The sequence below is a fragment of the Elephas maximus genome, chromosome 2 (genome assembly GCF_024166365.1).
Source record: "Elephas maximus indicus isolate mEleMax1 chromosome 2, mEleMax1 primary haplotype, whole genome shotgun sequence".
In the NCBI taxonomy this organism is placed as follows: Eukaryota; Metazoa; Chordata; class Mammalia; order Proboscidea; family Elephantidae; genus Elephas; species Elephas maximus.
The window spans coordinates 108,566,639-108,590,558 of NC_064820.1; the positions used below are offsets into that span (position 1 = coordinate 108,566,639).

At 37.1% G+C, this 23,920-nt stretch overlaps 1 protein-coding gene across 2 annotated transcripts in view; it reads left to right on the plus strand.

Moving 5' to 3' along the window:
* Positions 1–23,920, plus strand: part of FAM174A (family with sequence similarity 174 member A) — a 57,092-nt gene that overhangs the window by 13,888 nt on the left and 19,284 nt on the right. The window contains exon 2 of one of the 2 annotated variants that reach the window (XM_049871473.1): positions 18,270–18,408. In XM_049871473.1, coding sequence (XP_049727430.1) covers positions 18,270–18,408 — 139 coding nt within the window. Of the gene's footprint in view, positions 1–18,269; positions 18,409–23,920 lie in introns of those variants that run through there. The other variant, XM_049871467.1, reaches the window with a different exon arrangement.

Below are 23,920 nucleotides of genomic sequence, written 5' to 3' on the forward strand. Positions count from 1 at the left end.
CCTCTCCTTATAAAAAAAAAAAAAAAAGGTAGAGCTAAATGGAAGGCAGAGGAACTTTGAACTTTCCTGAAAGACCAGCAATTCATAAGACCATTGATCACCTCCGAATGACCAAATCCAGTGGGTTCTTTTTGAGTCTTCACTGTGACAAGTTCTACTGCATATGTTATTAATGATCATTTCTTTCCTGAGATAGTCTCCTTCATTAACTTCTGCTCTGTTATGCTATCCTTATGCCATTTTGTGTAGCCTGACAGGGAAGTCAGATTTGCATGAGTTTTAATCCCTGCTTCACACCACTAGCTGTGTACTTTTCGATCAGTTACATGACATTTCTAAGGTCAACTCAGGTTCTGTAAAAATAGGGAAAATTATAGTGTCTTCCTGAAAGGATTGTTTTAAGGATCCGCTCAAAGTGTTCAGCACAGTTCCTGGCACACAGTAAACTACTCATTTTAGTAAATGGTGATAGTGATTATTAGTTTTCTTCTTTTATTTTTTCTGATCTTTACTACTGTTCACCTCCTTTTTCTCCCATAATATAGACATTATTTAGGCTTCTGGAAGAGCTTCCAAAGCTGTCTTTTTATTTTGTCTTCTCACACGTGATAATAGGATTTTCAGTATTTAAATATACACGTATTAAATATGGGACACCCTGGTGACTCAGTGGTTAAGAGCTGGGCTGCTAACCAATATACCAGGCACTCCTCAAAAACCCTATGGGGCAATTCTGCTCTGTCTCTAGGGTAGCTATGAGCTGGAATAAACTCGCTGGCATTGGGGTTTTTGTATTATGTGGGAGGTTCTGGGAGGTAAAAGTAAAGAACTGGTAATTTGTTGGGGATGCTTTCTAGCCTTTTTCATGTCATGGGACACATAGAAATTGGTATCTGTGTGGAGTAAATGTATGAGACTACTTGTGCTGATTTCTGTCAGGCTTGGGCGCTGCGTGGCTACCCCAAAGGCAAACCATTTACATATTGGAGGAGCTCTTGTAGGAATGGTGCTGAATGTGGACTGTGTGATGAAGTACTCAGGAAAGTTACATGGGCCAATTTTAAACCCACTCAAATCAGTTCACAGTATTGGGATTTCAAAGACATTCTCAGTATTAGGCTATCAAAGATGACTAAGACGTCCAGTTTCTCCTCAAGGATCTTAACATCTAGTGTAGGAATGCTGTTGCTTTGTATGGTAATAAATTGAATTTTGAGCAATATCGGTCAAGAAATCAAGCTAGTGGGAAGAGGCTGCCCTTGAATCACGTTCCTATAGCAAGACCATTTGAAAAGTCAGTTAATATAGCAAAAATGGTTATATTTCTATGAAAGACTGAAATCCTTATCTCTGTTCAGGTCAGTCATTTAAGAACTTGCCCTGGAACTAAATCTACTTTCAACTGACTTTCTCCTTGGATATTTTTTTTGTTATTTTTAACAATCTTGACCCTGCAGACAGGGACATGTATTGAATGGTGGCTAGAAAGGATGTCCGTTTCACAATGGAATATTTGAGGGTGTATAAATGCCAGTAGTAGGAGAAGAGCCAGTAAAGAAGGGAATATTGAAGGTGTAGGAAAGGAAGATCATTGAGAACACATGAAGACAGAAAGATGGAATAAATAAAGCTCATGTGGTAGGAGTAGTGTGAGCAGGAAGAAGAGATATCCTGCATCAAAATGTCTTGTGCCCACACATTTTATTCGCTCTGAAACTACTTTTGTAAAGGATAATTAAATGACCACATCATTTTTAATGTCATGGACACTTCTCTGTCTTTCCTTCTCTGTCTTTCCTATAACAATCTGTACATGATTTCTTACTTTGGTTTCTCCTTTGATTTTCTCCTTACTCTTAAGACTCCTCTACAGCTCTTAACTGCTGGAAGGCAGGCCTTGTATCTTATTCATCTTTGGTCTTTAAAGGCTCAGTCCGGCCCCCAGAGTATGGAAGGTATTCATTAAATGCTTATGGAAGGGAAAGACTTTTGTCCCCTAAATTTCCTTGTTTTATGGGCCCTTTCCTTAATCCTTGTGTTTTGACTGTTCACGTTCTGTGGGTGATGTCATCTAAAATTCATTGCTTTAACTACCACCTCTAAGCTGCTAATTGGCTTCTGAGTTTCAGAGGTATATAGCCACTCAAAGCTTACTGGACAGATTAACTTAATGACCCAAAGGTGATTCAAACTCATAATGTTCAAAATTGCAATCAGCATTTTTATCCCCAAATATATGCTTCTGCATAGTTCTCCATAAGGTGAATGGCATCACCATACATATAGTTTCTTAAACTAGAAACTTGCCAGGCCCTTCCCTTTTACTTACCATCCACATTCAATTGTCCAGTTTTAATTTCTAGATATCTCTTGAATCAATTGTTCTTCGTGAGCACTATTGACATCACATTAGTTTAGGACTTTATCACTTGGCTAAAAGGGTACCATTCAAACTAATTTCTCCTTTCCCAGAATGTGCCTCTTTCAGTCTTTTTTCCACACTGAACACAGACTGTATGTCATGGATTGAATTATTCCCCCCCGCCCCCGCCCCAGAAATGTGTATATCAGTTGGCCTGGGCCATGATTTCCTGGTATTGTGTGATTTTCCTATATGTTGTAAATTCTGCCTCTAGGATGTTAATGAGGGAGGATGGGCAGCAGTTGTGTTAGTGAAGCAGGACTCAGCCTACAAGATTGGATTGTGTCTTTAGGCAATCTCTTGAGACATAAAACAGAGAAGTGAGCAGAGAGACAGAGTGACCTCATACCACCAAGAAAGCAGTGCCAGAAGCAGAGTGTGGCCTTTGGACCTGGGGTTCCTGTGCAGAGAAGCTCCTAGTCTGGGGGAAGATTGATGAGAAGGCCCACAGAGAGAGAAAGCCTTTCTCTGGAGCTTACACCTTGAACTTGGATTTTTAGCCTGCTTTACTATGAAGAAATATATTTCTCTTCATTAAAACCATCCACTTGTGGTATTTCTGTTATAGCAGCACTAGATAACTAAGACAGTGTACCTTCCATAATGTAAATCTGATCATGCTGTGTTTGTGCTTATAAGCCTTTATGGCTGTGCTGTCCAACATGGTAGCCACTAGCCACATACGACTGTTTACATTTAAACTTAATTAAAATTAAAAATATTTGTTCCTTAGACATGCTACCCACATTTGAAGAGTTCAATAGCCATATATATCACATACTGGACAGCATAATAGTCCCAAACAGTTCTATTGGACAGCACTGCTCCATGGCTTTTTATAGGATAAGGTTCATATTTTTTAGCTTAGCATTTAAGGTCCTCCTTAATCAAGATGCATTTGTGTTTGTGACCTTTTCTTTCCCCCTCATTATTTTTCATGTACACCTTGGGCTCCAGCCTCAAATGTGCCATATCTTTCTGGAAGTATCTTTTTCAAGGAAAGGAATTGCATACATCCTTTCATTCTTCTTTTGGCTAACTCCTAGTTGTCTTTCAAGATGAAAATGAAACGTCTACAGTCCCAGACCACTGTGTGATTACCTGTATTATGACATTATTCCACTGAACTGCAATAGTTGGTTCACTTGTCTGCCTTCTTTTCTATCCTGTTTGCTCCATAGGCTGTACTTGGAAAACAGTAGATGTCGAATTGCTTCCTGAAATAAATAATTTAAGAAAATAAGGAAGAATGTGTTTAAAAACAAAAACAAAGCATGGAAATGAAAATTATGATGTAACTTTGAGAGAGAGGTGTCAACATGAATCCTATAATAATTAACTTGTTTAAACTCATTTCAAATATTTGCGTAATAGATGTGCTGTGGAGCTTACAATCTGTGGCTTTGCAGAAAAGACAGTTTGGATTGTTTAAATTCATATTTTTTAATTAAATTTAAAAATACATAAATTATTTGGAAATATTACCCAAGATGATATGCAAGTTAGTCATCAGTGTTTATCTAAGATAACCACAATCCTTAAGATAGTTTTAATAGAGTGCACCCATAAGATACATTTCTCTATATTTAATAGAGATTGGGTTTGGGACAAAAAGGGAGAAAATGGATTGAGATGCTTCTCATTAGTTATACCAGAGCTGTTTTTGAAAATGAAACAATCAAAGAAATGTGACTTTTGAAACTCTAGTACTAATACTCAGATGGTGTGTAACCATACACTTAACCAGTATACCTGGCCAGTTACAGCTAGCGTGTGTTCTGATTAGTTTGGTCCTAATGCCTTACCCATAACTATCTTAAACATCACTTCTTTTTCTCCTACTCGTCAAAATTCTTGAGTTCTTTTATCATAACATCCAGTGCCCATTTTAGCATTACTCTTCTAAATTTGCCATTAATTTTATTTTTGGTGCAGAAACTGTCAAATCTCTGTTTTAAAATTATTTATACTCTATCTTTTCTCAAATATGAGAAATATGGTAAAAGGTTAATATTGAGTTGAAAGATATATTGATAAGGTGCATTGTTCAGTGTGATATAAAACGTAATGAAAAATGATTCAATAATAAATTTGGAATCTTACGGTAATTAAAGTGATTTTTTAACAAAATCATTTAGGTTTTCCTCAGTTCTTTTTGAGAGCATTTTAATGTAATGGTATTTTCCTTAATGTTTTTTTCTTTCTATAATAAGAAATATAAGTTTGACTATTCTTATAATGACATGAAGATATTGAATGTTCTTGGAGATCTTGGTGTTACTCTTTTTATGTAGTCACACTGTGTTATGTGTATTTTTTAAAATAAAAGTGATAAAATATACTTTGGTTTGACTTTAGTTTGCATGATAATTTTATGTATTCATAAGTCATCTAAATGATACGGTAAATAAAATACTCAGAGATAAAACTGTCTTTACTTTTCTGTACTAGTTTATACACATATATGTGTGTATGTAGTTTCCTATGCCAGCCCCCATTGCCTCAATTAAGATGACAGTTTTAGTTATCTTTTTGTAATTACCAAAGTCCATAGAAAGTTAATTTGCCTAGCAGCATGTTATATATTTTACATAATCATAACCTTGTTTTACCACTACAGTTTTTGTTTAAAAGGACTATTTTCCCATTCACTAAGCATATTAGAAATACTTTAAAATTATATAAACTTATAATTTTTTATAATGTTCTGTAATAAACATAACAAATATTATTTTATCCTCATCTCTGAGGTAAATGGGTGATTTTACAGATCTGAGAATTGATATGAGGCCAAGTATTTCAATCAGGACAATATAGACTATGCTGAGGTAACCTAAAATATCAGTAGCTTATTCCAAAAGAAATTTATTTCTGCCTTAAGAGAATTTGCAGGCCAGGGCTGCTCTCCAGGACAGTTTTCGTCCATGTGGTAACTCAGTGATTTAGCCTGCTTTAATCTGTGGTTTTGCCAGTTCAGCATAAGGTCTCCACAGTTGTCAGAGCTTAGTGACATAAACAGACTAAAGAATGAACAGGGGCTTTTGCCTGCCTCAGCCAGCCTAGAAATGTCACCAAACCCCTTGCCTTTGAGTTGATTCTGGCTCATAGTGACCCTATAGGACAGGAGAGAACTACCCATAGGGTTTCCCAGGCTATAATCTTTATGTAAGCAGACTGCCACATCTTTCTCCCACAGAGCAGCTGGTGGGTTTGAACCAGCAACCCTTCAGTTTGCAGCTGAGCACTTAACTACTGAGCCACCAGGGCTCCTTTAGAAGTGACACAAGCTGCTTCTATTCATGTTTCATTGACCAGAACTAGTTATAAGCCAATCTAAATGGGGGCTGCAAAGTGAGTGAGTGAGTTTTTCCAGGTTTGGTGAGCACCCTGCTGGCGCAGTGCTTAAGAGCTGTGGTTGCCAACCAAAAGGTTGGCAGTTTGAACCCACCAGCCGCTCCTTGGAAACCCTATGGGGCAGTTCTACTCTGTCCTATAGGGTCACTGTAGGATCGCTATGAATCGGAATCGACTTGATGGCAATGGGTTTGTTTTTTTGGTTTTAGTAATGTCTGTGGTTCAAACCCACCAGCCACTCCACAAGAGAAAGATGTGGTAGTCTGCTCCTGTAAAGACTACAACCTTGGGAACCCTATGGGGCAGTTCTGGTCTTCAAACTGCCTTATGTTTTTATCTGCACGTGTATGTTTTCTCCCATATTAACTTCCTAAAGCAGATAGTCTGATCAGTTTATCTTTGTAACGTAGGCCATATTATAGGTCACAGTCCAGCCTAGCGATTGGCAGCCCTGGCTTAGAAAAGGTGCCCCCTCCCAGATCATATCAATTGTGGCTCAAAGAAGAAAATTTTATATGGAAGAAAATGATTAAGCATTGCTGCCCATTCAGAGGAGTTTTTAGTTAAAGTTTCCTTAGAAAGTCTAGGGACAGTGGACATGACCCAAAAAAACCCAAAGCTGTTGCTGTCTAGTTGATTCCGACTCATAGTGACCCTACAGGGCAGAGTAGAACTGCCCCAGGGTTTCCAAGGAACGGTTGGTGGATTTGAACTGCCAACCTTTTGGTTAGCGTCAAGCTCTTAACCACTGCACCACGAGGGCTCTGTGGACATGACAGATTCCATGAATAGCACGTTTTGTATGTTGTTTTAATATAGATTTCTGTCCTTTTTAGTTGTAGGAACCCAGTAGGTAAAGTAGATAAAAGCCGCACTGGAGTGGTTGACCACACTCCATGGGATCCTAAAGTTCTGGAAGCCCAGTTTGAAAAAAAATTGTGTTCTTGAATTTGGGCTGCTGAGTCTCTGAGGAGAGAATATGATGAAAAAGGATATGATGACCTAGGTAGAGATGGGACCACTGAGCTAAGCTGAAAAAACAAGGATCAAATGAAGCTATGAAAAGATAGACCTTTTGTGACACTGTGGTTATAGATTGGAGGGATTGCTAATAGTACCTGATTAAAAGAGCTTTAAAAAGAAGAGGTTCAGGAGGAAACACACATCTGAATAATGGAAGACTGGCACTTTAACTCAGAGAAACAAATATGCTAAGTGCCCTTATCAGTTAGGAAGTTTTCAGCTACAAGTGATAGTATATCTAATTGAAAGTGACTTTACATAAGGACATTTGCTGTGGTTGTTGTTTAATTGTCATGAAGACTGAATATGAGCAAACCCAAGTCTGGTTCAGTGACTTTGTGAGATTATCAAGAATTCTGGCTTTTTCCGTCCTTATCTACCCATAAGATGGCTACCTCGGCTCTAAAGGTTATCTTTTCACATAATAGTGTCTCAAACGAGGAGGAGGAAGGGGGCCTAAAAAGAGACTTCTATACTTCTTTTTTTTTTAACCAGGGAGAAAAGGCTAAAGACTACTAGAGACATCTCCTTTTATCCCTTTTAATCTCATTTGTCTGAACTGTTTCGTTTACTCACCCCTAGACCATGACTGGCAAAAGGAAGTTATATTCTTATGATTGGTTATATCAGAAACCAAAACCGAACCTGTTGGCACTGAGTCAATTTCAAACCATGGCGACCCCATGTGTTACAGAGTAGAACTGCCCCACAGGGTTTTTGGCCATAATCTTTATGGAAGCAGATCACCAGACCTTTCTCTGTGTCCCCTCTGGTTGGATTTGAACCACCAACCTTTCAGTTAGCAGATGAGTGCAAACTTTTTGCACCACCCAGAGACCTAGGGTTTATACCAGTTATTGTGGTAATTACATGTCCTTTTGGGCTGGACCCAGGAAACCCTGGTGGCGTAGTGGTTAAGTGCTATGGCTGCTAACCAAAGGGTCAGCACTTGGAATCTGCCAGGCACTCCTTGGAGACTCTATGGGACAGTTCTGTTCTGTCCTATAGGGTCGCTATGAGTTGGAATCGACTCAACTGGCACTGGGTTTGGTTGTTTGGGGCTGGTCTCAGTTGCTCTGTAAACAAAATTATGATTCTGTTAAACCAGAAGAAAGGGGTTGTCTTTGGGGTAAACAACAAACAAACAAACAAAAAACAGATTCTGTTAACAGTGGTCTAAACTAAGAGATGGACTAATCAGAAGAACGTAAATGTACTTGTTAGCAGCTGCTAAGTTATTACTTTTCATGAAAAAAGGGATGAATGAGGAAATGCAGTTTAACCAAAAGAATCTATCCAATCTAATACAATGTGGGATCATTGTATTGGGTGTCAGGAGACTGTTTTGACAACTAATTTTGTGACGCTGGGCAATTATTTTGATTATTCATTCACTGCATAATGTTCAAGTACTCAGGCTCTATTGTTGTTAGGTGCCGTCTGGTCACTTCTGACTCATAGCTACCCTGTCGGACAGAGTAAAACTGTCCCATAGGGTTTCCAGGGAGCAACAGGTAGATATGAACTGCTGACGTTTTGGTTAGCAGCCGAGCTCTTAGCCACTGTGCCACCAGGGCTCCATTCAGGCCCTAAACTCATGAAATCACTTGTGTTGTTGTCTAACTTTATCCAAATTTAATTTTCTCCAGGTCCTGCATTTCTGTGTACTTACTTTATAAAGACTGTTGTAAGGATTATATCAGATAGTGCATTGAAGCGTCTCAATACCTCCTAAGACCACCATTGCTTTACATTAAAATGGAATTATAATGACTCTGAGACATAAAAGAAGAGGAGAATTAACTCATTTTACCCTGTGTAGCAAAGCAGGGATATCTCTGGTGTTGGTTCCATCTAGAATGCTAAGAAGTTAAAAGACAAAAAAAAAAAAAAAGCCAGTTTTACTTTTGGAAGGATAAACTTCAGTTTTCAGGTTTTTAGAGAGTATACTTGAAGAATCTTCTGATGTCTATTTTGGTCTTTTCTTTCTTTTCTGTCCTTTTAATGATTTTTTGCTTTCTTCATGTGTGATGTTCTTGATGTCATCCCACAACTCACCTGGTCTTCTGCCATTAGCATTCAGTATGTCAAATCTGTTCTTCAGATGATCTCTAAATTCAGGTGGGGTATACTCGAGGTCATACTTCGGCTCTTGTGGACTTGTTCTGATTTTCTTCAGCTTCAACTTAACCTTGCATGTGAGCAATTGATGGTCAGTTCCACAGTTGATCGTGGCCTTGTTCTGACTCATAATATTGAGCTTCTCCATCATCTCTTTCCACAGATGTATTCAAGTTGATTCTTGTGTATTCCATCTGGTGAGATTCATGTGTATAGTTGCCATTTATGTTGTTGAAAAAAGATATTTACTGTGAAGAAGTCATTGGTCTTGCAAAATTCTATCATGCGATCTCCAGCATTGTTTCTGTCACCGAGGCCATATTTCCAACTATTGATCCTTTGTTTCCAACTTTTGCATTCCAATAACCAATAAGTATCAATGCATCTTGATTGCATGTCTGATCAATTTCAGACTGCAGATGTTGGTAAAACTCTTCAATTTCTTCATCTTTAGCATTAGTGGTTGGTGTGTAAATTTGAGTAATAGTTATATTAACTGGTCTTCCTTGTAGGCATATGGATATTGTCATGGACTGAATTGTGTCCCCTAAAAAATATGTGTATTAGTTTGACTAGACCATGACTCTCAGTATTGTTTGAGTGTCCACCATTTTATCATCTGATGTGATTTTCCTGTGTGCTATAAATCCTGCCTCTGTACTGTTAATGAGGGGGGTAGGTGGCAGTTATGTCAATGAGGCAGGACTCAATCTACAAGACTGCATTGTGTCTTGAGCCAATTTCTTTTGGGATATAAAAGAGAGAATTAAGCAGAGAAACACGGGAACCTCATACCACCAAGAAAGGAGCGCTGGGAGCAGAGCACAGCCTTTGGACCAGAGGTTCTTGTACTGAGAAGTTCCCAGACCAAGGGAAGATTGATGACAAGGACCTTTCTCCAGAGCTGACAGAGAGAGAAAGACTTCCTCTGGAGCAAATGCTCTGAATTTGGACTTGTAGCCTACTAGACTGTGAGAAAATAGATTTCTCTTTGTTAAAGCAATCCCTTGTGGTATTTCTGTTACAGCAGCACTAGATGACTAAGACGGATGTCAGCCTATCGTTGACAGTGCTGTACTTCAGGATAGATGTTGAAATATTCTTTTTGACGGTGAACGAGATGCCATGCCTCTTCAGTTTGTCATTCCCAGAGTAGTAGAGCATATGATTATCTGATTCAGAATGCCCAATGCCAGTCCATGTTAGCTCACTCATGCCTGGGATAGTGATGTTTACACGTTCCACTTCACTTTTGACAATTTACAGTTTTCCTAGATTCATACTTTATACATTCCATGTTCCAATTATTAATGGATGTTTGCAGTTATTTCTTCTCATTTTGAGTCGTGCCACATCAGCAGATGAAGGTCTTGAAAGTCTTATTCCATGCAGGTCATTAAGGCTGACTCTACTCTGAGGAGACAGCTCTTCCCCAGTTGTATTTTGAGGAACCTGTACATAATCCAAGAGACAGTTACAGTTACAGAATAATGGGATACTGCATTGTTTAAAATCAGGAAAGGTGTGCAGCAGGATTGTATACTTTCACCATCTGTGTGATGAGCGTATAATCCAAAGAGATGGATTCTATGAAGAACAATGCCACATCAGGATTGGAGGAAGACCTGTTAACAACCTGCAATATGCAGATGACACAGCCTTGCTTGCTGAAACAGAGGACTTGAATCACTTCCTGATGAAGATCAAAGATTGTAGCCCTAGTATGGATTGCACCTCAATATATCAAAAAAAAAAAAAAAAACTTTTACAACTGGACTAGTAAGCAACATCATGACAAACGGAAAAAAGATTGAAGTTGTCAAGGATTTCATTTTACCTGGATCCACAATCAACGCCTAGGAAATCAGCAGTCAAGAAATCAAACAACCAATTGCGCTGGACAAATCTACTGCAAAAGACCTCTTTAAAATATTGAAAAACAAAGATGTCACTTTGAGGACTAAGGTGAGCCTGAGTTAAGCCATGGAATTTTTAATCACCTCATATGCATGTGAAAGCTGGATAATGAATAAGGAATACCAGAGAAGACTCGATGGCTTTGAATTACAGTGTTGGCAAAGAATATTGAATGTACCACGGACTACCAGAAGAACAAACAAATCTGCCTTGGAACAAGTACAGCCAGAATGCTCCTTTGAAGCAAAGATTTGGAGACTTTGTCTCAAGAACTTTGGACATGTTATCAGGAAGGCTCAGTCCCTGGAGAAGGACATCATGCTTGGTAAAGTAGAGGATCAGAGAAAAAGAAGACCCTCAACAAGTTGGATTGATGCAGTGACTACAACAATGCAACAATGGGCTCAAGCATAGCAACGATTGTAAAGATGATGCAGGACTTGGCAGTGTTTTGTTGTGTTGTACATAGGGTTGCTGTGAGTTGGAACTGACTTGATGGCACCTAACAACAACAACAACAACATGAGTGGGAATCGACTCAAAGGCACATAACAACAACATCAGTGTTTTAAAAAGTTTCACCATCACTGCTTCTAAGGAACATTCTGGCTGTACTTCTTCCAAAACAGATTTGTTTGTTCTTCTGGTAGTCCAGGGTATATTCACTATTCTTCGCCAACAGCAGAATTCAGAGGCATCAGTTCTCCAGTCTTCCTTATTCCTTGTACGGCTTTCATGTGCATATGAGGCAATTAAAAATACCATGGCTTAAGTCAGGTGCACTTTAGTCCTTAAAGTAACATCTTTCTCTTCAACACTTTAAAGAGGTCTTTTGCAGCAGATTTGCCGAATGCAACTGATTTGATTTCTTGATTGCTGCTTTCATGGTGGATTGATTGTGGATCCAAGTAAAATGAAATCCTTGACAACTTCAGTCTTTGCTCCATTTACCATGATGCTGCTTATTGGTCCAGCTGTGAGGATTTTTGTTTTCTTTATGTTGAGATGTAATCTTTGACCTTCCTCAGGTAGTTTTACCTTAGAACAAAACAAATGGATTTCAGTGATTTTGGGGTAGTGCAATCAGTAGGACTTTATGATTGTAGCAGCTGTGGAGGTACACTGATCAAATCTCCCTTCAAGAGAATCTGCTGCAGGAAACGTAGTTCCTTACCTTTGGGTCCATTGTGGCACCATTGTCAGATGTGTGATTCCTAGCCATATTCCCAGCAAATGACTGAGTGCAGCAGAGCCTGGCTATCCTGACTGGCATGGGCCTCATCTAACGTGCAGCTAGTGCTTGTGGGTATCTTATTGGCCTGGTTAAGACTTCCTTAGAACTGCACTGCAGCCTGCAATTCTTCTACCTAATCTTCCTTCCTTTCTCTACTTTCAAAACTGTCAGACCTGTATTAAATTATCCTCTGAGGGATCTACTTGTCTTCTCATTCTCCCTCCTTCTTTACTCACAGGCATTCCCCCTAAAAACACCTCTTAAACTCTAACCACTTACTGGTGTCTCCTTCTGAGAAGACTTGAACTAATAATTGATGGGGATTGGGTTATGGAGAAGTAGAATGAAGATGAGAGATCAAAACAACTTTTACTATATGTCATGTATCCAATTGGGTTGGATTTTTGGGTGAAAATCAATTAAAATAGTGGCTCACTGATCTTTATGCTCATGTTTCAGTGGCAAAAAATTAGTCTCAAATTCAATCTTCTTCCATAATTCAATTTTTTTTGCTAAAAATAAAACAAAATTCTATACCATTAATTGTAGATTTATTTATTAAGATTACTCTTCTTTATCATGTCAAACCACATAGGGGAGAATATATGCGTGTGTGTGCATGTATATATACGTACATACATACATATACATACATATACAATCACTGCTACTCATTTATCGACTATCTCATTATCTGATATTTTGCATTTATGACAGTAGTAAAAAATCGACTTTCTGACTATTTTGCACATTAACAACATATTTCTGGCTGTAACAAATGCTGAGGTATGTAGTGAGAGTAATGCAGGCTGTGATGGTTAAGGTTATGTGTCAGCTTGCCTGGGCCATGATTCTCAGTGGTTTGGTCGTTATGTAATGATATAATTTGACAGTTATGTAATAGTATAGTCATCTTCCATTTTGTGACATGATTTGGTCATCCTACAATTTTGCATAACCATGATTTTCACATAATGACCTGGTCTTTGGAACCTAACTATGCTGGTAAGTGAAGAGAGTGTGTGTGTGTGTATAGTTGTTAGATGCCATCAAGTCAATTCTGATTTATTATGGTGGCCACGTGTGTACAGTATAACTGCTCTGTAGAGTTTCCAAGGCTATGACCTTTCACAAGCAGATCACCAGGCCTATCTTCCAAGGTGTCTCTGGGAGGGTTCAAACTGCCAGTTTTTCTACTAGTAGTTGAGGGTTAACCTTTTGTGCCAATATGCACATGCATGCATGCATGAAGACACACACACACATTATAGTAAATAATAAATTCCCCAGTCTAGTTTTGAACACGCTATAGGACGAATTAAGAAATAATATTACTTACATTATTCTATACTTAATAAAAAAATACGTACCCATAAATGTTCAGTTAAGAGAAAATGAGGAAAAGGAGGTATGAATAAACTGTGTACAGTAAGTTACACTGATCGGTTTTCTTCCTTTCGTAGTGTAGTAAAATGAAATGTACTTTTATTCTGTTGTGTTTATTTTATGTGGCATCATACATTTTTACATAAAATTTTATCAAGCTTACTTTAGTAGTTCAGTTTTATTTTTATACTGTAGTGTATACATGGTGTCTAAACAGGTATCATTCTTACCAACCCGAGTGTAATGGATAAAGCATATATATCTTTATTAAGACAGCTATTTGAATAATAATAAAATTTGAATACCTAGAAGGGATCTGATCAGGGTCATTTATTCGTGCCTGCCATATGATAATTTAATTTAATTCAAAATAATAAACCATATAGATTTCTCCTTTTACCCTCTCAGGCTTCCATACTTCCATTTCTACCCGTTGGTATATACAGTCCTTATATTTATGTTCATTAGGAGCCAACACAAGTTTGTTTTCTGATTGCAGTATGTAGTTACTATATATGTGTCTAGTAGAAAAGTATGCATGTGTGTTATGTCTATGTAATTATATGTGTATAATTAACACACATATAGACAATTTTGGGTTGTGATTAGCTTATTGAAAACATTTATTTATAAGAAAAGCACCATGGCTGTTAATACATAAATTTTTCTCTTGTTTAAAAATAATGTGCACAGCATATTAAAAGATAGAAGTAGCCTTTTTACTTAAAATTTCAATATATTTTTATGTGTATTGTATTTTACACTTAATGGTTGTTTGTATTTTAAGTAGACGGTTCATTGCATTAGCACAATAATTTTAAAGATTTGTAAGTGCTTTTGGCCTTGCCCGAAATCACTACATATGGTAATATATGTGTTTTAATATTTGACGTTTTTATGCAGTTTAGCTATCATAACCATAGACTCATCACTCTATACTGAGGAAAGACAGTTTTGGAGCAGTAGCATTTCAAGTTTGTTCTCTTTAATGATTATTGTTATTGTTAGTTGCCGTGGAGTCAGCTCTGACTCGGCAATCCCATGGGTTACAGAGGAGCACTGCTTCATAAGGCTTTCTTGGCTGTAATCTTGATGGAAGCAGATTGCCAGGCCTTTTCTTTCGTGGTACTGCTGGGTGGTCCAAACCTTTAGGTTAGCAGTCAAGTCATTTGTGCTATATAGGGACCATCTTCTTAACAATACACAATTTTTTAATTTGCTTCATCCTTGTGTGAATCCTGGAGCCTTGGTTGCTTAGTGGTTAAGCGCTATCGCTGCTAATGAAAAGGTCAGCAGTTCAAATGCACCAGCTGCTCCTTGGAAACCCTCTGGAGCAGTTCTACTGTGTCCTGTAGGGTTGCTAGGAGTTAGAATCGACTCAGCGGTAATGCGTTCTGGTGTATGAAGTAGTAACTTCTACTAAAATAATAAATTTGTTTAAATATACTCGGCGGTAATGAGTTCTGGTGTATGAAGTAGTAACTTCTACTAAAATAATAAATTTGTTTAAATTGAACTGTATCAGTAGTTCATTTGGTGTCTAGCAATGTGCTATACGTATAGGAAATACATTCTTGTTTTTAAAGAAGTTGGATTCATGTTTGTAATCATGTACGTGATTGAACTGATGGACAATGTGAGCTACAGTAAATAATAAAATTGCCCAAACCCATGCAGTCAGATGGCTTAAACAGATAAGAGAAAATAGCGTTTTTAGGCAGATTGGTTTGGCCACTGATTGAAAGACTGGGACTTCATTCAAATTGTGATGGAGATCTTGGGAGTGGAGAAGAGTGTCAGCTGAGACAGATTTTAAAAGCCCTTAAGTTCTGTGTTTGTGTCATTCCCTGTTTTAATACTTGTCAAGATATCCTGTTATTGGCAATGACCAGGAAGTAAACGTATTGACTTCCATATGTAATATATGACCTGGGAGAGTCTAGATTGTCTCCAAAAATAACTTCACATGGCATTAATTTCTTTTTTTGTAGACTGCAAATGCCAGTGTTTGGAAAGTCATATAGTTTAGAAAACTGGTCAATAGACTAAGAGAAGGCAAAAGAGGACTTTATAATCAATGTCCTTAACCTTTTTTGCCAAGTGTCTTTACTCACTTTGGTTTATTTTCTTTTTCAAATCAAAGTAATACATGCAAATATTATTAAATCATGTGGTTCTAAAGGACCTACAATGAACTAAGTGCCCTATATCCCTTTCCATTCCCACTTTTCAGAGGTAATGCCTTTATCCATTTCTAATCTTAGTTTTTCTGTTGATTACTTTCATAAGGCCAAATCAGGAGTTGGCAAACTGTGGCCTATGGGCCACATCCCATCCACTGGCCTGTTTTTGTAAGGGCTGTGAGCAAAGAGAGCCCTGGTGGTGCAGTGGCAAAGAACTTGGCAGCTAACCAAAAGGTTGGCAGTTCGAATTCACCAGCTGCTGCTTGGGAACCTGTGGGGTGGTTTTACTCTGCCCTCTAGGGTTGCTGAGCTGGAACCGACTCGACAGCAGTGGTTTTTTTTTTTTTTTTGGTATGATATAAGCTAAGAATTTTTTTTAATATTTTAAAAGAGCTATTAAAGTGGAAGAATACGGGATAGAGACAATATGTGGCCCAGAGAGCCTATAATATTTATCCTCTGATCCCTTACAGAAAAAGTTTAGCCCTCTGGTATGGGGTACATGTGTTTGTGTGTGTGTGTGTGTATAATTTTTAATTTAACAATTTAAACATTAAAATGTCCTCATTATCAAAGCATACTCTATCTTATACTTTATACTGCCACCAATCTACCATTCTCTTTTTTCGATAAAGTTGTAGTATTGACTCTTTTATCAGTTACATTTGTAGCTTTAAACACTATAATTAAACCTGTTACCTGTTCCGTCACCTTTGGATATGTAGATAGATAATAGCCAGTGATTGGTAGAAATTTTCTTGGTTTTTATCCAGGGTTAATAACAATTTGTAAATTTTGATCACTGAGATGAAGTACTTTACACTTAGAAGCTAGCACAGGGCTTGATACACAGTAAGATAAATATTTGCTGAATGCAGTATGTATGTAAGTATAAGGCAGTCTGTCTTCCAGACTGGTCATTAAAGAGGCTTTGCTTTTTACAGTTGGTGCTGTAGTCCAAGTATTTTCTATCACACTTATTCTGTCAAAGTGAATCAGAATTTAAGTGAACTGGAATTTATTTCTGACTACTTGCTAAAATACCTTCTATTTTGCTTTTAAACTCCAATTTCACCACCTTTTTCTGTGTGTGAAGTTGAGGCTGTTGCATTGGAGCTGACTTAGGCGTTGATTGCAGGGTCATGGTTATGGATCACTGATCTAAAATGCGGTTTCTTTCAGGCCCTCAACAAAAATTTAATGAGCATGTTAATTGGTCAGACAGTGCTCTAGAAAGTAGTTATACAGTGGTGAACAATACAGGCATGGCTGCTGCTCTCACGGAACTTAGTGGGAGAGACAGGCAAAGAAACACCCAAATAAACATATACATACCCATTGCCCTGGGAGTCGATCCAACTCATAGTGACCCTGTAGGACAGAGTAGAACAGCCCCATAGGGTTTCCAAGGAGAGGCTGGTGAATTCAAACTGCTGACCTTTTGCTTGGCAACCAGTCTCTTAACCATTGCGCCACCAGGGCCCTAAACATATAAAAAAAAAATACATAAATGCAAATAAAAGAAAATTGAAATAAATGATTTGAGAGAAAAGAACAAGTTATTTGAGAGAGAAACAGTAAGGCTCTAAGTCATGAAACCTTTTCATATATACAGCTGACAACAATTCAGTCGTTTAAAAACACTTCATTCCTCTAAGGCAGTGGTTCTCAAACTTCTAGCATGTATCAAAATCACAAGAACACTTTGTTAAAAACAAATTGCTGGGCCCCACCTTCAAAGCTTCTTATTATGTCTGGGGTGGGTCTCAAGGACTTGCATTTCTAATAAATTCCTCGGCAATGCCGATTTTGCCGATCCAGGAAAGTGTACTTTTAGAATCACTGATCTAGGAGAGTGGTTTTTAGCATATTGGAATCACTTGTAAAACTTCAAGACAGTGCTGATGCCTAGTGTCTGTTCCTGGGGATTGTAATTTTATTGGTGTGGGGGTGTAGTCTGAGCATGGGACTTTTCAAACCACTCCAGGTGATGCCGATGTGCAGCCAGAGTTGTGAACTGCTGGTGTAGAGTTTGCGTATGTGTAACCCGTAAAAAACCTGTTGCCATCGAGTCGATTCTGACTCATAGCGACCCTATAGGACAGAGTAGAACTGCCCCATAGAGTTTCCAAGGAGCGCCTGGCGGATTAGAACTGCCGACCTTTAGGGTAGCACTTAACCACTGTGCCACCAGGGTTTCCTGCGTATGTATTTAAGTGCTTTTCTCACTGGGGCAGAGAGTACCTAACCGTACATCTCAGTGAGAAGGCATGGAGGAGGTGGGAATAGGGCAGGGATAGAAAGCTGCTGTAAAGATGTGTTACCTGAACTAAGACTTAAAGGATTATCTGTCATCACCATCAGGTTGACACGGAGAAGAAAATGTATCAGGCAGAAGAAACAGTGATGACATACAAACAGGGAATGGGGTTTTGTTTTATGAATTACAAATAATCCTGAACAGTACACGGATTGCATTCCTGAAATGCAACTTTGATGTTGGATTCCTCTTATGTCAAAGGTAGAGGAACAGACTAATTTTTTTTTTTTTAATTTACAAGTAAATGTAAAATAAAGATCATTTAGCCTGTATTAAAGTATTTTTTTACGTTTTAAATTGTTTTAATAGGATGAGAAGAAGAAATCGAAAGACAAGGAGATACGGAGTTTTGGACACTAACATAGAAAACATGGAATTGACACCTTTAGAACAAGATGATGAGGATGATGATAACACATTGTTTGATGCCAACCATCCTCGGAGGTAAGTGTTCAGCCATTTAATTCAGTGAATTAGGATGTAAGTCCTTGATAGGTAACTTGAAGGGAGAAAGTAGAATTTTACTTAACAAATTTTATTCTAAAGATCAGCTCTGTTTAATGAAGTTCTTTCTGTTACTAGCCAGTGGCTTATATATTCACATTGTTTTACTAAAATAGACCATCCCCCAAAGAAGTATTCATTGTATATCTTCTTAAAGATTTGTGTCCTTTTGACTAGTGTATACTGGTGATATGTAAGAACTGTATATGTATGTGTGAAATATTTAGTGTTTGTGTGTGAAATATTTAATAAGCTCAGTTTGCTTTTCGTATTCTGAAGATATTCTCGTTTTTAGTTTTGGTTATTCTTTTTGTAAACAGTGCTTTCTGGCAGAGTTGTAGGGACGATGGTAAAAAGTCTGAAAGCGTAACTATAATATCTAAACTCAGATCTGTTGTAACTGAATGTTAGGACCTTTCCTAAGAGGTTTGGATAAGTGAAATGAAATAGATATAGGATTAGTTTCAATACAAACAGGATAAGGACTCCATTCAAAGGGAGAAGAAATGTTGAAATAGAGGGAGATTACTTGGGTGAAGGAAAACAGTGCAGAACACAGGTGTAATGAAGAGTACGGAAATCTTGGAACTAAGGAAAAAGACTCAATGAAAATTGCATTCTTAAATCCCGTGTATATAAAGGACTTTACAGTTGCTGGTAATTCATTCATGTCATAAAAATGTGTTCATGAAATGCCAGTTATACAGTTAGAATAGTATTATAGGCTGAATATTCAAACATGAACAAAACCACTCTATGTGTTCATTATAGACTCTGTCTAGTGAAAACAGATTGGATGTAGTAAGTTGGATTAGTTCATTCTTTCATTGAAAACAAGAATTAACTGCCTGCCATGTGCCCCAAACACTCTCCCATGTTCTGGGGATACAGTAGTGAGCAAAAATGGACAAAATGCCTACCCTCAAGTAGTTAACATCTCATATATATACAGTAGCCAGCAATACAGAGCAAGGAGTCTTGGCTAGAGACACAAATTTGGAACTCACCATTATTGTCTTTCAACCTTGCCAAAATCAGGGATAATACTCTTCTCTAGGCCAGACCTACTTTGGGCTGTTTTAAAATGAGAAATAGTAGTATCAAGAAACAAAGACTAGTAAAATAGGTTTTTTTTGTGTGTGTGTGTCATTTTATTTTTTTCTCCAAACAACATTAAATGTTATTTAAATAACACCACACTGATTCTAGGCCTCTGTTGTGATTTTTTTCAAAGTCTAATCAGATGTGGAAACCCTGGTGGCTTAGTGGTTAAGTGCTATGGCTGCTAACCAAAGGGTCAGCAGTTTGAATCTGTCAGGCGCTCCTTGGAAAATCTATGGGGCAGTTCCACTCTGTCCTGTAGGGTCGCTATGAGTCAGAATTGACTCGACGGCACTGGGTTTGGTTTTTTGGCTTAATCAGATATAGATCCCTATTTCTGTCTTTCATCTTGGGCAAGAAGGACGCATTTCATTTCTGCTACTTTTGAACAGTTTCAAAGAGATAAAGATATGTTTGTATTTCTGTTACAGTCTGTAGTTTAGGAATTATTTTCAGTGATGAGATATACAGCCCAAACTACGTACTTCATTTAAGATTGATTCAATGGGCAGGTCCCTCTCTCATCTTAATGTTTGTATGAGAGATTAAATAAGCATTGTGCCATCGATTTATTCAGCATTTGGAATTTATTTGTGGCAAAGATGCATATAGATCTTACTGTGATTCACTTTAGTAACATATAATAATCATGGTTAATGCTATTTGTTTATGCCCATAAAGGTTAAAAAAAATTCAATACTTACACAGAGAAAACATTATAGGGCTTTTTTAGGCCCTAAAGGAGGAGTTTGACAAAGAGTTTCCCAGGATAGTCATATAAACGGATAGAAGCTAAAAGAATGAATGATAGCAGGAGAAAGAATGTTTATAGAGGGATAAGATCAGAGCCCTAGTGGGGAAAATGAAGACAAAGTGAAATGAGAAAGCTGCCAGAGAAGGAAGAATAAGATTCAGATGAATATGTAGTTCTTGAAGCTTAGGAAAAGTATAATCAATAGTTCCAAATTCCACTCCAGGATCCAAAGAAAATGATTGAAAGTGTCCACAGAATATGTTATTGTACGTCATCCAGTTGATTCCAAGTCCATAGTGACCCCGAAGGACAGGATGGAACTGCCCCATAGGGTTTCCTAAGCTCTAATCTTTACAGGAACAGATCACAAGTCTTTTCTCCTGCAGAGCAGTTGGTGGGTCTGAACCGTCGACCTTCCTGTTAGCAGCCAAGTGTTTAACCATTACACCACCAGGGCTCTTCCACTGTATATAATCCAGTGTTATTTATTGGTGACCTTGGGTGAAAGCATTTCTAGAGAATGTATAATGGTTTGGAGGTGAGGAAGTGGTGGGATGCAGCCTCATGTAAGAGAAGGAATACCTTTTCTTCCACTGCACCATTGGCTTACGCTATTCTTGGAAAGACTTGTCCACCACTTATCTTCTTGCTGTCTCTTTTTTTTTGGAGTGGTTTAATTCAAATAGTACCATTCCTCTAAGATTTTTCATTATGCTAATTTTAACTTCAGAAAAATATCACTCACTCTTTTTCTCATAGTATAAAATCACTTTTTGTGAAATTTGTATTATAATAGAGTTACTTATTTGTATGACTATTGCTAGAATGTGAGCTGTTTGAGAACTGTGAAACATTCATTTTTTTTAATCCCCTTGCTTTTAGCAGAAATTTAATGCTTTGAATTATCAATGATGAGTGAGAGAGAAGAATCACTGCAGATAATCCCCATGATATTTTGCTTTTGAAACAAAGTAAATAGTGATACCATTTGTCTTTAATGACGAAGTGCCGCCACTTTGCCCTTTCCACCCCTGAATCACATTATTCCCATTGTATATTGGGATCCCAGTTCAATGGTAGCAGTTCTCACACTTAATTCTGACCCATGTAGAGAAGAGCAACCACAGAGCTCCTCAAGAATGCTGGAACTTCCCTTATAAATTTATTTCTCACAGTTGTGGTATGAAAGGCATCTACTGAACCTCCCAAGGCCAGATGAGCAGGTCTTACATGAGCAGGTCTAACATTCCAGTATCTTTTTGTCGTTGAGAATATATGGAGCAAGACATAAACATACACCAGCCCAACAGTTTCTACACGTTACAGTTCAGTGACATTGGTTACATTCTTAAAGTTGTGCAAGCATTTTTACCCTCTTTTTCTGAGTTGTTCCTTCTGCATTAATGTAAACTCACTTCCCCCTAAGTTTTATCTAATATTTCGCGTTGCTGTTGTCACTTTGATCTCATGTAGGCATTTCTTAAAAGAACATAATGCTCAAGACAGACATTTTTTACAAGTTAATCTGAACTATTGTTTGTTTATAAGAAGAGTTAGGTGATATTTTTGGTTTCAGTTTTAAAGATATCTCAGGGCAGTAGTTTTCAGGGGTTCGTCCAACCTCCATGGCTCCAGAAAGTCTGAATTCCATGAGAATTAGAAATTCTTTTCTGCATTTTCCTCCGTTTGATCAGGATAAAAATCCAGTATTTTTTTTGGAGCTTCTGCATTTTTTTTTTTTTTTTTTAATGTTTCAATATCTTTTGTTGTTTGTGCTTTTTATATAGCCTCAAGGTTGCAAAGATTTTTCTCTTGTGTTTTCTTCTGGAGATTTTATGCTTTTAGGTTTTTACTTAGCTCTGTAATCCACTTTGAGTTATTGTTTGTGTTTGCTGTGATGTAAAAGTCTATGTCAATTTTTTCTGTGTGGATGTCTGGTTGACACAGCACCATTTGTTGAAAAGATTTTCTTTTCCCCATTGAATTACTTTGGCATCTTTGTTAAATCAGTTGACCATGTATCTCGCAATCTATTTTATGGACTTTCTATTCCATTACATTGATCTATATATTATCTTTATGTATGCATTATGCATCAAGTTGTTTTGATTGCCGTAGCTCTTTATAGTCCTTTTATCAGGTAGCGTAAGCCATTCAGCTTTGTTTACTTTTTGCAGTTTCTTTTACTGTATTAGGTCTTTTGCATATATATATAAATATATATAATTTAGAATAAGTCTGTCAATTTCTCCAAAAAAAAAAAAAACATGGTGGGATTTTGATTAAGTCTGCATTGAATCTATGGATCAATTGGAGATTTGCTATTTTAACAATATCGAGTCTTTAAATCTATGTAACTGGTATATCTTGCCATTCCTTTTGGTCTTCTTTAATTTCTGTCAACAATGTTAAGCAATTTTCATTGTAGAGTTCTTCAATATCTTAATCCTGTTTTTTTCCAAGGTATTTATGATTTTATGAATTTGTATCGAGTCTGTGGCAGTGAGTTTAGTTTTGGTTTTGGATTTATGGTTTGGGGTTTCTTTTTGTTTGCTTGTTTTTATAGTATCGTTTTTCCTACTAATATATAAATAGTTCACTACTAATATATACAAAATATAATTGCTAATATATAAAAATATATTTGCTTCTTGTATATTAGTCTTTTATCCTGTGACCTTGCTTGAATCATTTGTTATTTCTTTGTGGATTTGTTGTATCTTTGTGGATTCCCTGAGATTTTCTAAGTAAACAACCCTGTCATCAACAAATAGGGACAGTTTTACTCCTTCCCATCCTATCTTTATGTCTTATTTTTTTTACTTTATTGCAATGGCTATGACCTTCTGAACAATGTTTAATAAAGGTACTGAAAGTGGGCATCCCTGACTTGTTCTCAGTTTCAAGGAAAAATTATTTTATCTTTCACAACTAAGTATATTAACTGTCAGTTTTTTGTAGACTCCCTTTATTAGTATGAATAAGCTCTCAACTATTCCTAGATTGCTAAGAACTTTTGTCATGAATGGTGTTGAATTTTGTCAAATTCTATTTCTACATGTATTGAAGTGATCTTTTTTTTTCCTATAGTCTCTTAATATAGTAAATTATTATTGATTTTTGAATGTTAAACCAACCTTACATTCCTGAGATAAACCCCACTTTTTCACGATATCCTTTTTGTATATTGTTGGATTCTGTTTGCTAGTTTGCTCATGTTTTCTTAAGGACTTTTTCATCAATATTCATGATGTATGTTGAGATATAGATACATACACACACACACATATATATATAATTTGTGGTATCTTTGTCAGGTTTTGATATTAGAGTTTTGAAGGTTTCTTAAACTGTATTGGCCAGTGATTGGTTTGCCTCTATATTTTTTAAAAAGTTTGTGTAACATTGGTGTTATTTTATCCTTGAATATTTGATAGAATTTACCAGTGGAACAATCAAGGCCTGGAAAATTCTTCTTAATAAATTAAATTTCTTTACTAAATGCAGGGTTATTCAGATTTTCTGTGTCTCCTTGTGTCAATATTGATAAATTATATTTTTCAAGAAATTTATTCATAACATAGTGGTTTTTAGAAAATAT